Raw genomic sequence first — 14,447 nt, 5'->3', positions numbered from 1 at the left:
AAAAGTTGACTCTGTACTCTCATGAACTTCACATAATGCGGTCAAGGGCTATTAAAAAAAAAAAAAAAAAAAAAAAAAGACTGCCATTGAAACCAATTTGCCCGATACAATTCACACGCTCTTTTCTCCTTTTCTGATCAACACATAACACACAGGAGGACTGAGAACAATGTTAAATCTATCTAGAGCAGGGCTGAGCAAAATGGCAAATCTGGCCAGTGGCCAGACTCCACTTCCCAGCAGCCCTTGCCCATGTCGTTGCGGCCGGTTTCCACAGAGACCCCAGAGGCCATGACAGCCCAGGTCCAGGGTTTCCACGGGGACCAACCCCGGCAGCACTGGCAGGGCGGGTGGCTGGGCAGGGAGTGCATCGCAGTTCTGCCCCAGCTCCAAACCACACTGTCACCACTGCAAGATCCCAGCCCTGGCCCTGGCCCTGGAGCAGTTCCCCACCCCACTGCTTACCCTGCCAGCACTGCTGGGACCAGTCTCCGTGGAAAACCTGGTCCTGCACCATCACAGCCCCACCACTGCTGAGGTCTTGATGGAAACTGAACACAACAATGCTGGGAAATGGAGTCTGCCAGGGGCCCAATCCGGCCCATGGGCTGGACTTTGCCTGCCCCTGATCTAAAAGGAAGAATTGGTCATATTCAATGTTGTCTCTCTTGCCCTCCTGTATGTGTAGATTAAAAATCCCCTGTTGAACTTCATCACAGACCTGAACAGGATTACTGGATTTGAGTTGCTGCCATTCACTCCACAGCCTACCATTTCCACAAATAACCTAAGCTGCCTCGGTTTTGGGGCCTGAATGTATAGAAGTGCAACAAAGTCACGTGACCACTTTTGAAAGCCAGCAGTTGCAATTAGTCAAATTACTAAATCTTTTAATAACAGGCATTATCTCAATATATTATCAAACGTAAAAATAATTGCAGAGAAGCAAATAATTCAATATGGAGAGTGCAACAATATTTTTGTGAGACAAACCTAATTTCTGGCCTGACACTAAAAGCTTTGCAAATGCCTGAAGCCTTTTATATTTAAATGTATTACTGAGTTCAAGTGGTCTAGGGAGAAAGAACTCCAAAAAAAGATACCATGCATAAAATAGCTTTACTAATAAACATTCTGCATAAACAATAAAGGAAGATTAAGCAGACTTCAGTTAAAATTTAAAGAAGTTAAAAAAGTACTGCACCTGCCTAGGGAATCCCCTAAGAATTTTCTCTCATTTTGTACCTATGTTTTAATTTTTTCTTTCTTTCCTTCCCCCTTCCTTTAAAAATACTCTCTTCCTTCTCTTGTTTGTTTGTATCCTTCACACAAGATATGATCTATGGAAGGGTAAGTGCAAAATTGACTCTACACACAAACCTGCCAAATGTAAACTGACAGCTTTCTAATCACAGGGGTTTATTTGTCTTAATTTGTGCAATTTCAATTGATGTTACCTTTCATTTTACATAGGAAAGTAGTGAATTTATACTTTATACCTTAATAGTCATCACTGTCTGTAAAAAGAAAGGAACGTGAATTGTAGGAACAACAGTATCCCTTAACCTCCTCAAAACCCTTGGTGCCCCGCTAGCCTACACACAAAATTCAAACAAACAGAGCTCTGTGATCAGATTCATAGAATCATAGAAGTAGGGGCGGAAGGGACCTTGTAGATCTTCAAGTCCGCACCCCTGCCTGGGCAGGAGAAATACTGGGCTCAAATGACTCCAACCAGGTAGGCATCCAGCCTCTCTTTAAAAACCCCCAGGGTAGGAGCCAGCACCACCTCCCTTGGAAGTTGGTTCCAGCTCCTAGCCGCCCTGACCGTGAAGTAGTTCTTACAGATGTCTAATCTAAACCTACTCTCCAACAACTTGTGTCTATTATTCCTTGTTATGCCAGGGGGCGCTAGGGGAAACAAGGTCTCTCTCAAACCCTTCTTGTCCCCCTAGTGAGTTTATAGACAGTCACCAGGTCCCTCCGCAGCCTTCTCTTGTGAAGGCTGAACAGGTTCAGGTCCTGCAGTCTTTCATTGTAGGGTCTGCCTTGCAGTCCCCGGATCATGTGGGTGGCCCTCCTCTGGACCCTCTCAGTGTTGTCCACATCCCTCTTGAAGTGGGGCGCACTGAACTGGACACAGTACTCCAGCTGTGGCCTGACCAGTGTTGCGTAGAGGGGAAGGATCACCTCCTTGGCCCTACTTGAAATGCACCTGTGGATGCACGACAAGGTCCAGTTAGCCCTGCCAACCGTGACCTCGCATTGTTGGCACATGTTCATCTTGGAGTCAATAATGACTACAAAATCCCTTTCTGCCTCCGTGCTCTCAAGAAGGGAGTTTCCCATCTTATAAGTTCTGCTGGTTACTACTGCCCAAGTGCAGCACCCTGCACTTGTCACTACTAAAACACATCGTGTTTTTGTTAGCCCACCCCTGTAACCTATCCAGGTCTTGCTGCAGTCCTTCCCTCTCTACTAGCATGCTCGCCTCACCCCAAATTTTGGTATCATCAGCAAATTTAAACAGGTTGCTTTTCACCCCGTCATCCAAATCGCTGATAAAGAAATGGAACAGCACGGGCCCAAGGACCAAGCCTTGGGAGACTCCACTGCCCACACCCTTCCAGGTCAAATATGACCCATCCACCACCACCCTCTGAGTACGACCCTTCAGACAATCTGCAATCCATCTGACTGTGTAGGCATCAATGCCACAGTCGCCTAGTTTTTTAATGAGAATGGGGTGGAAGACAGTGTCGAAGGCCTTGCTGAAGTGCACAAAGACTACATCCACAGTGACACCTGCATCCAGTGCTTTTGTGACCTGATCATAAAAGGCAATCAGGTTGGTCTGACATGAGCTGCCCCTAATGAAACCAGGTCCAACAGGGCATTTCCTCTGGTGGGACTGTGCACCTCCTGAATTAAGGGGAGGTCCTTTATCTCGGCCAGGAACCTCCTGGAATGGTCCAACCTGGCTGACTGTTCCTCCCAGCAGATGTCCGAGTAATTTAAATCACCCATGACAACTACATCCTTCGCCTTAAGCGCCTCTGCAAGCTGGCCCGAAAATTCCCAGTCTAGCTCCTCCCCTTGGTTGGTGGGTCTGTAGTAGACCCCCACCGTTAGATCCCTCTCCCCACGGCCCCTTGTATCTTGACCCAGAGCACTTCAGCTTGCCACTCCTCTGACCCCATTCTGATTCCTAGACATAGAGCGCCACACCCCCACCTTTCCTTCCTTCTCTATCCCACCTGTAAAGCCTATAGCCCCTAATGCTAACTGCCCAGTCATGGGATGAATCACACCACATTTCTGTAAGCCCTATTATGTCTGGGTCTGAACTGGTTATTCTGAGGGCGAGTTCATGACTTGATTAGATTTGTTATATGCAAATCAAATAAAATCCACAACTGTGATATATGTTCTTGCCACTTTAAAAGGGCGAATTTTACAAAGTTGAAATAATTATGAGCTGAATCAGCTGGGAAGAAGAATTTAAACAAAAATGTGAATGATAAGCATGAACAGGTTAAAAACATTTTATTAGATGTCCAGAAAGCCACACTGACAAGAAAGTAGAAGAGAAAAAGCAGCTATAAAACAAAATAAATACATGAAAAAGGGGGAAGTTGATAGTAATTAATATAAATTAGAAATATAGGAAACTGATAAGGTAAGCAAAGAGACAAGAGGAAATCTACTTCCAGCAGACTTAAAAGCAATAAGAAGAACTTTATTTTTTTTAAGTAGTTCAACACCAAAAGAAAACCAAAAAATGCCATAGGTTCATTCCCAGATGATCATGGAAGAATTGTTAATAATAGTGCCAAAGTAGTAGAATAGTTAAGTAACTATTTATGTTCTGTATTTGGAGGAAAACAATGTTTTCAGATTATATGATTATAAAATACTTTCTGTTCCCACAGTAATGAAAGATGATGATGTTAAACAGCAGCTACTAAATTAGACATCATAAAATCAGCTAGTTTGGACAACTCGTGTACAAAAATTTTAACGTGCTGGTTGTGGAACTCGCTAGATCATTAATAATGATTTTCAGCAAGTCTTAGAACAGTGGAAAGATTCAGAGGAATGGAAAAAAGCTAACATTGTGCCAATATTTAAAAAGGGCAAATCAGATGCCTTGGGTAACAGCACTGTTCACTGACATAGTTCTCAGGCAAAATAATAAAATGGCAAATGTGGGATTTAAAAAAATAGGACAATTAAAGATAATCAACAAGGACTAATGGTCAATAAGATCTTATCAAACTAGCAATGCCATTCTTATGAGGTAACAAGTCTGGGTGATAAAGGTAATGGATATGATGGAAAAAAAATTCTATAGGCATTTTTCTTGGCTCCAGTGTGCGTTATGTTATTTTTTGGTAGAAATCAATAATGAAATCAGTTGAGCTGGATGAGTATTGCAGATGCTGTTTAAAATCTGCCTGCATTTAATTCTCTCTCAACTGAATTTTCCTCCTAGCTTGGAGCTTACTTTTAAGCAAATTTCTATATGCCTCTTATATAAATATGTAGTGGGGCCACAGATTCCAAATAGTTTCTCTCACTGATCCCATGTCCACTTCCTAAACTTTTCAGTACGGATGTGAAGTCTCTTTGACACCATGCTGGACACAGATTAACTACTTTTTATAGATATTGAGTTTCGTAAAATTTATATTTTTGAAAGAGAGGAAAGTCTGAAGTTGGACTATGCTTTTCTTTAAGAATTATATTCACGTTATTCCTGACATACCTTGCTTGTCACACTGAACGAATCTGGAGCTGAGTCATAACATAACTGTATAAGAACGGTGTAAAAAAGAAAGACTCGAGCAACAAAAAACACTTGTTTTGATACACATTTTCAAAAAAAAAAAAGACTACAGAGGCAGCTCTATAAGGACACAGGTATGGTTGCATTCCTTCCTACGACTAGTAATTCAATACCATCTTACCATCATTTCACGGTCAGCAGGTTTCTCATTGTATTTCACTCACGGGGGTATAACACTGCCACAACCACAAATTGATAAATAAATGCAATACGTTCAATTCAAACAAACAAACAAAACAAAACTGAGTGTGAAGTGTCCTCAACAGGACTCAAGTATCCTGTAGTTCACATCTTGCCCTTCCACCCTGCACTCCGCCATTCTGCTTATTAAAGTATGAGCAGCAGCAACGAGGACCTATAGAACAAGTCTCCCATGATACAAGAAAGTTATAGTATGCATTACCCTAAGCACAAGTGAATGAGCAACAGAAGCTACGTTCAACAGAAACAAGTGTGCAAATCTACTGCTAGGCTCCATATGAATTATAGTTTCTCTAAAGGATGCAGTTTTGATTGCTGGGAATTCTGCAATGCTATAACAACCAGTTTTGTAGCAAAAAATAGTAACAACAACAGAAAGAGCGCCTTTATACTTGAATGCACTGTACTGCAGTCAACTAGAAAATAGTACTTTCCCTCCTGGCTAGAGGCAAAAACATACAACTGATAGGAAAAACATATGCCAACATAGCCAAATATAAAGAAAAGTATATTTTGCTGCATATCATTTTGCTGCACAAGCACTGAATTTTGTGTCAACCCAGTAATCCATCCTGTTCCTCAATGCAGAACCAAAGGAAAATCATTTTGCTTACCCCTGAAAAGGTTTTACTACAGAATTTTGTTTACAAAAAATTTATTGTTGACATGTCACTTGAACTATTTTTAGATAATTCTTATTCTAAACTACAGCAGTGGTATTCAACCTTCAGCCTCCCAGGCCATGTCACTATAGGTCTGAAAATCAGGCAGCAGGAGGAGCATTGGCAACTCCCCTGCTGCCAAATTTCCAGATCCAGTGTGCAGGGTTGGGCCAGCATGTAGTCAGACCCAGTGCAGCTAGGCCAGATCTGGCTTGGACTGGCACACCACCATTCACCCAGCCCACAGGGCCATAAAAGCTGAGAGCCCCTGCTCTAGAGAACATTTTAGATAACACCTTAAAAGCCAAAAAAAAAAAAAAAAGGACAGAATTAAGATGTTGAAGTTAGGTTCTACTGTGACAGAGAAGAAAAGCATAACAGAAATGCACGTGAATCCCAACATAAGAAAGCTAAGGTATTTGAATCGGTGTATTTCCTTTTACACAAATAAGGTAGCAGAAAAAGTATATGAAGAGAATAGAGGCCTTTTCCTCCAGCATTTACTCTGAAAGATGTTAGGACAGTGAGAGATGAATTGTCACAGACATCACTTGCATTCAATCTTCTCTCTTGCTGTGAACAATCCTAACCATTCACATTTTGTACAAACTAATTGCAACAGTAATGCAAATGTAGGATTAGGATTGTATTTGAGTATAAATTTAAAAAAAAAGGTTGTTTCTTTTTGTTTTTTTTAAGACACTGCCAAAAACAGACAGGTATCAGTCCATGTTTAACACTGGCGTACAAAACCCTACTGTATGCTTCATCCTGCTGATACAACTGGACTCCCCAAAATAATTCATTCAAAGGCCACAATGCTAACCTGTTAGTGGACCCATTGTAGCAGTAGTTTGGAAGGAAATCATAGTTGAGTTCCCAGAAGACATGAAGAGTGATTCTTCCATAGGGAGCCGACACATTGTGATTGGCTTCTCTGAACATGGCATCAAAGCTGTCCAAGGTCATGTATCTACTCAGTAGTTTATGCGTCATTTTGTTGATCTCTATCAAGCCATCTAGTTCCTGAGAAAATTTAAGACAAGAAAGTAGGGAAGAGAAAGGTGAGGCACATGTTAAATATGGCCAAAAAAACCAACCCGACACGCACCCAGAGAATAAGCTAAATGATAAAGCAGAAGATTGGGAAGATTCAATTACAAGACAATCGCTTTCCTCAGACACAACATATTTCCAGTGAGCAATTTACCTGGGATTTTTCTCTATCCTAATGAATGGATATATGGCCAAGTCTAAGATAGCTGCCTGAAGTAGGTGTTACTACAGAGCTTGGATTCGAGGCGGCAGGCAGTGAACCTGGTCTGCATTGAGTAACAGGTTTTTTTCCAGATTGAAAAGGACTATGAGGGCCAACACATGACCACAGACCAGTGTAACTTACACTGGTATATAGTTAGTCTCCACTTCATGAAAGGTAACAGTACCCTGGAGTGACTTACACCGGTGTGTGTGGCCACTTAACTTTAACCCTAAAGTCAAATTACTCCAGAATAAATCTTATGCATCTTTAGCCCCCTCCCCCACAATCCCCCAAGTCTGCAATTCTAAAGGTAAACTGTCAGTTTGGGAAGAGCCAGAATATCTAAGAGTAGTTTATGTTTGTTTGCTTTTTTTTTTTTTTTTTTTTTTTTTTAACTCAAATATGCTATGGAAAAAGCCATGAGATGCTGAGTCTATTTCAAGTCTGTTTATTCTCCAGGTCGATATTTCAGAAGCACTCATTATTGGATCACTAATGTTTCCATTTCATGAAGTCTACAGTAAAATTTCTGTCATCATCAATGGGAGCTGAACTAGGTTAAACACAAATTAGGTTAAACACGTGCATCAAGGCTACTCTGACGTCCTGTAATTACAGTGCACACTTGATTAATCCAGCAGACTCCAACATCACGTGTATCCACATCACCATACTGAAACATGGTGGCAGTGGCGGGGGGGCTTTAACTACAGCTCTCTCCCTACCTCCCGGAGAATGTGTATAAATGGCCAAAGCCTCTACCAAGCAGACAGAGTGATAGATTTTCCCAGAGAATGAGTCAAATATATTTTTTTTTTTACCATGCAGTTTCTTCTACCTTCTTATAACAACTGTATATAACATTAGGCACTGCCAGAGTTGATATAACAAGTCTCAGACTGTAGACACTTCCTTCACAACATCTGATAAAGTAAGCCCTCTACTATGATAGCTTATGTTATACAACTCTGATTTAGTTAGTCTATATGATGCAAACCTACACTGGTTTCTGTCACATAAGACAGTTTATAGTATAGTTCTGTAACCACACCAGCCCAACCACAGTGCAAAACATTTTCTTAGAATGTGACAGGCAACCACATACTGAAAGGTAGACAATATAACAGACAAGCACATTCAACTTTTTGTGCCTCAAGTTATCCATCACAATGCCTTACTAACATTCCTTATAGACGCCAATTTTTAGTACAGCGGCTTTACCACAAAACAGCTCAACCTTTAAAATAGTCGAAGGTTAGCTTTAAAATGAGTAAAAAGTTGTTTTTCAGTTCAGGTCCACTGGTTGCATCAACACGTGAAATTAATTTCACACAATAAACTCTGGTACGGTTTGTGCCTGAATTTATTGCTCCCAGGTACAGCATTTACATGTATGCTCAGGACCACAGCCCGTTGAGCTGGGGTGGCACAGCCCCAGCTGGCAGAGGACGTGGGGGGTCAGCCTGGCAGCCTGGAGCTGCTCCACCCCAGCTCAATATACTGCAGAGGGGCTGGCTGGGGAACAAGGGTACTACAGGGCTGCCTGCCATCTACCCCTGCACCACACTGCAGCACCCTTCTGTCCCAGCCAGCCCTGGTCACCGTTTACATGCATGTTCCGGCAGAGTAAATAACTCCACTGCAGAACGGTACTTGTGTTGGGTTGAGTTAATTAGTTTATTCCAGTCTAATAGCACCACTCGTGTAGACACTGATGTTTTACTTCAGAGCCAATTAGGCAATTCCACAATAAGCATCTCATGTACATGCACCCACTGTTAACAAAATGTCTCATTTTATTTGCAAAAAATAATTAGTTTTTAGCTGAGAGTCGTTTATACCAAAGTATAAGCATATTGCTAAAAAAAAAAAATTACACACAGTCCTGTATATCACACTTATCTCATAGGAAGGAGTGGCAGCGTGTTCCGTTTCTGAATATTTTCTGTTCCTCTACACTGGAATAAAACTTCATACTACATAAAAACTGCATTAAACGAACATCAAGGTTGCTAAATCAAGTATTCAAAAGGAAGGAAGTGCCAACCTCCTATCTCACTCTTCTCAAGTCTAAGTTCATGGTCCTGCCAGTTCCAATCTACTACTTTACCTCAGCCCTGGTCTTGTTTTTGTTCCCTTCTGCATGAGAATTAGACCACTTTCTCCTCTACGCTGCTTGGCTGCTAGCTGGAAATTGTTGAGAGCAGAGGAGAAATGGACACTCTGTTCACAGTTCCAGTCCCTGGCCCTACCCCATCTCAAAGCAGCTGGGCATATCTGTTACAAAAAAGGTTTGACTTTGTCCCTTCACTCCTATGCTAGAACAAGCTCAATAGTTCAGCATGGCTGGGGGATACAAAGTAGTCAGATTTAAGAGGCATGCAGGAAGGAAGTATGTTTAAGTCATTTTCTGTGGAGGGTACAAAAAAAAACTTAGTCAACAGATAGTTAAACATGTGAGTCTTTAAAACAACAAAGTCTGGGTATGACAACCTGAACTACAATTTTTCAAAGATTTATAACTTGATAGCATTTGGGTAGATTTTTGTAAGGACAGGAGCAGCCACGTCACACCCAAAAGCCATCCCATCAAATTTCATATTCCTTCTCTAAAGAATGAGAGTACCAGCAGTGTTCAAAAAAAGTTTGCCAAAATTTAAGCACAAGCACAACAATTAATTCTTCCCGCTTTTCAAAGTAGCAGAATCACTTGGGATGGAAGAAAGGAAGAAAAAAAAAAAAAATCAACCAGAGGCAGGCTTGGAGAGTTTGGTCTGGGGTTTTACAACTAAAGCTTAGCAAAATTATAGATAACTGAAAAATAGAATCGTAATAGTTCAGTGCTGCAAACCCTTAATATTGGTCACTACCCATCAGACTTGTCTAAAATACTGCAACTTGAAGCTGATGAATGCGCTTTAGAAATCACTGCAAGGTATTTTCTGGATCACTGTGCTTAAGATTCAGGCTCCAACTTGACGAGGTCATAAGCTGTTGACACTCTCCAGCAGCCTTTCACATCTTCTTGGACTTGAGCTGTGTTTAGATGAATGAATGCAGACTTTTCTGCCTCAAGACACAGAGCCTGTAAAAACAACCTGCTGATCTTTTTTAAACATTCCTGAGTTGAGAATATCAGAATCTATAAAATATCAGAATGTACAAAAAAAGACCAAACTGAGCTCAATTTGTTCCGTGAACTAAGTTATTCTTCTACTGGAGAGAACAAAAAGAACAAATAAGACTGCTTTGCATTTTTTTCTCAGAAAGGCAGGAATTGCCATAGCATATTACATCAAGGGCTCATCTAACTTGGAGTCTTGTTTTCAGCCAGTGACTAAGGCCAAATGTTTCAGATGAAGATATCAATCTCTAAAATACATAATTATGAAATAATGTCTTGATAGTAGACATTTCTAACTTCTAGAATTAGAAACCAGCCTATACCATGAAGCAACAAAGCTTTGTAGTATTGCATAGCCTAACTAATGAAAATAGTTACATTATCTACAAGAATCATCTCTTTTTTAAGTTGCTCACCTCAGCAATATCTTCCAGAAATGAACTCCCCAGGTTGTCCTGTGCCAAAGCATGTTTTATTAGTTTAAAACTGACTGGCTTTCAATTTCTGGTATTTCTTTTGTGATTTTATTGTAAGAGGATAAAAATAAGTATAACTTCTCTTGTCTAAATCATTATTTTGTATGCCTCTCATTGCCCATGTTTTTTTAGGCATACAACTTATACAATCTTTTCTTTTATGGGAGAGTGTCCATGTTTCATAACGTGCATTATTGCCCAGCACTAAAATCATTTCAATTTCAGCTGTATTTTTGATGTCGTCATAACTCGCTTTGATTTGGAGATGACCCAGTCAAGGCCAATCAGTTTAGCAATTTTAGGATGAACAAAACTGAACACAGAACTCCAAGCAACTCTTTTTCACAAAAGCATCTCTCTCCTACCCTTCCACTTTACAATACAGGGAAGAAAGATCATAGCGACCTTCTCTTTCAGCTGTGTTTGCAGTTGAGTTGAAATAAACATGGCTGATTTTGTCTGTTAATTCCACATTTATCTGTCAAATTTATGTCGTCAATGGAGTTCTGGGAACAGAGTTTCTTCATTAAAATTTTAATCAGGAAACTAACTAAAAATGACACAGTGGTATTGCACATATGTGCTCCCTGTGTGGGCATGAGTCAGATCCTATTACTTCACTGACAAAAACAAGCTTTTCCTATTGACAGCACTACAGAACCAACCTGCCTAGCAAGAGAACTAGTTACCTCTGTTCTGCTTCATACATCCAAAAAGACTGCCTGCTGACTTCAGATTCTGGATCATTTGACTTGGGTCTGCAATTACGCATGAAGTGTAGAACAGCTGCTCAGATGAAAGATGGCATTTCAGACTCGCATCATTAGAAAAACCTTGTTTCCTATCTATCTTTTCACAGCTTGAGAGCAACATCCAAGCACTAAAGAATCTGCTATTTATTTCCAGCCCTCCCAAGACTACTCTTCAACATGAGATGCTCTCTTTTGGTCAAGAAAAGTGAAACACAGCTTCCTCCATCACAGGTTAGTTCTCCACAGGATATGACCGGTCACCTTTCCTCTAAGGGAGAAAAAGGTGGGTTTCCTTCTTCATTGCTGCCTCTAAAGCATACCTCCATCTCCTCAGCATATGAAAAGTCATTTAAACACTGTAAACAACAACATGATGATATACTACTATGTTTGACCAAGACTGTGTTACATGTTTTGCCCCAACAACTATCTTGGTTAAGAGTCTGGAGGCAATAAATAAATAAATCCTAACACTCCCAACCAAGGAAACTCTGCCAGCAACAATCCCCCATTGCTTCTCACGTAGACACAGGTTTTCACAATGAGAGTCCTTCCTTAGTACAGCTGATATTATTCATTCAGTTGACTTAGCTGTGCTGCAAAATAACTAACTCACTCCCAGGATAAGCTGCCTTTTTCCCATATGGGATTGTGCTGGTATTGCTACCTGGTAAAGACTAGGGACAGAAGTTGCACATAAACCGGTTTAAGTGAGCAGAAACTGGTTTAAACCTGTAACAGAACATAAGTTCAGTGCACATAAACCAGTTTCAAAATGGCTGAAACTGGTTTAAAGACAAACCTGGTTGAATGTAATATCAGACTTAACTGATTTGGGTCAAACCGGTGTATGGAACTTCTATCCCAGGTCTCTTCCTGGTTCAAGTAAAATCATCCCCCATGCTTTCCAGCCCTGGGCTGTGCTGTGCTCTCTGCTCCAGAAAGCAGGGCTGGCTCCATCCCTCTTCTCTCTAGCTGGAGCAATGACAGCTGGCTGACAAGGGGGTGGAAAGGGCAAGCCCAGCTGGGGCTATCGCCCAGTCTGCATGACAGGAGTGGGGGGCGGGGGGGAGACTTCCCCTCCTTCCTCCGCAGCAAACCCCAGCCGGGGTCTGGGACCAGGGAGGGTGCATTAAACACCCCTTCCCCTGCTCAAACTTACTGCTAGCTACAACTGTGGACTACAAATCCCAGAGGCACCTGGAAGCAGGAAGAGGAAGTGATGAGCAATCCTGCAGAATCCTGCTGCTATGATTTTGGACTGCAAATCCCAGAGACCTCACGGGCAGCAGGAAGAGGAAGCTAACACACAGCCCATGCTGGCTACATGCCAGAGAACCATGCTGTAGTGCTCCCTGTCTTCTAGTCTGAGGCACTGCAGGTTTGTGGCTGCAGCTGTATCAAAGGTAAACGTCTCTTCACTTCCGATTCAATTTAATCTATGCAGTTTAGACTAACCTGCTAAGACTGAATCAATTCAGCCTCAGGCTTTTTGACTGTCTGCACTTGCCTTGGCAGTGTTAAGGACTTGTCCAGGGCTAACTACTGATTTACCTTCCATAAACTAGGGAATTTATACCTCCACAAGAGGGGAGTGAAGAGAAATACCTCTGGAAACAAGCTATTTTTAGGTCAGTCTTCCTAAACTGTTCTGTGCGTATGCTCATTTAAACTCATCTTTGGGACAAAACAGTTATGTTGATTAGTGATTCAACACTCCCACTTCTTCAATAAAAGTGTGAGAGCATATAACACCAATAGCCAAACCAAAGACCATCTGCTATAAGTTAAAAATAAATTATTTGGTATAAACCTTTAGAAACCTTTTCAGCCTTCATTTTGCATCATAACACAATAAAAAATTGGTGCCAGTGAATGTAAATTAAGTGCAAGAACCATGATTGTTTACAAATCCCTTTTAAGCCATTCCCTACATAAAAAGAAATAATAGAGAAATACTGGCATCAAACTTTCAACAAAAGTTTTAAGAGACAGCTGCAGAGAATACTTACTACAATGGAAGTTAAGTCCTCACTTTCAAATCGTCCAATTGCCAGCTCCAATGACTTATACATGGCTGCTGAAATCCGCTGAGTGATTAGGCGGTTGAGGTCTATTGACCTACCAAGAAGCTGAAGAAAAAACAACCCCCAAAACTGTATCAGATCAGACTGCGATGCATCCCTAAAACTGAGACTAATGGTATAAATTTAAGTGATTTCCCCCAAACTAATTTTTGTTAGTTAACAGATGAAATAAGCTGTAGATATACGTGATACTCACACACACACACACACACACACACACGTAGCATGCAGAAAAAATATAAATCCACTGTGTACCCTAGTTACTGGCACCTTACATCCTCACAGGAGTCATAATAATATTTGGTACTTTTAAATCCAAATCAAATGTTGAGCTAGATAACTGAGTTTCCACTGAGTTCCAAAAGTTTCCATACTTATTTGCGACTTATTTCAACTGACTCCATCGTGTAAGTAATATGACAATACTACCATGTACCATATTTGTGTGTGTGCATGCGTGCAGATGCACATGTGTTTTACTAGAAATATTTACACTATAACAGGATTTTGCTGTGAATTTACTCCTTGAAGTGATTAAAAAACACTCACAGACATCAAACAGAGTATGAAGATGTCAGGCAAGTAATAAGATAGTGGTACATCAGGAACATTAAAAACCATTAATTACAGTGCAGCAGTTCCAGTTTTACGCACCTGAACATGTCTCTGTTTCAGCAGGGTTTCATATCTGTTGGACGATGGCAAGTGAATCGATGCCCCCTGATTCTTGCACTCTGAGCGTAATCGCTTATCCAGAAGCAGACTATTATGGAGAGGGGAAAAAACACCAATATTTTATAGTACAGGCATACCTCGTTTTATTGCGCTTTGCAGATATTGCGTTTTTCTACAAATTGAAGGTTTGTGGCAACCCTGTGTCGAGCAAGTCTATCGGAGCCATTTTTCCAACAGCTTTTGCTCACTTCATGTCTCTGTGTCACACTTTGGTAATTCTCGCAATATTTCAAACTTTTTCATTATTATATTTGTTATGGTGATCTGTGATCTTTGATGTTACTATTGTAATTGTTTTGG

General features: G+C 41.0%; 1 protein-coding gene across 1 annotated transcript in view; it reads right to left on the bottom strand.

Moving 5' to 3' along the window:
• CYFIP1 (cytoplasmic FMR1 interacting protein 1) overlaps window positions 1–14,447 on the bottom strand; it is a 129,302-nt gene that overhangs the window by 53,875 nt on the left and 60,980 nt on the right. Inside the window, exons 22-24 of the mRNA XM_019528472.1 lie at window positions 14,067–14,175; window positions 13,338–13,457; window positions 6,539–6,738 (exon numbers count right to left, since the gene is read on the bottom strand). Coding sequence (XP_019384017.1) covers window positions 6,539–6,738; window positions 13,338–13,457; window positions 14,067–14,175 — 429 coding nt within the window. The remainder of the gene's footprint in view (window positions 1–6,538; window positions 6,739–13,337; window positions 13,458–14,066; window positions 14,176–14,447) is intronic.

This window comes from Crocodylus porosus, unplaced genomic scaffold (genome assembly GCF_001723895.1).
Source record: "Crocodylus porosus isolate Cpor-Errol unplaced genomic scaffold, CroPor_comp1, whole genome shotgun sequence".
NCBI lineage: Eukaryota > Metazoa > Chordata > Crocodylia > Crocodylidae > Crocodylus > Crocodylus porosus.
Note: the sequence above shows the minus strand (reverse complement) of the source record. Positions and strands in the feature narration are given on the sequence as shown.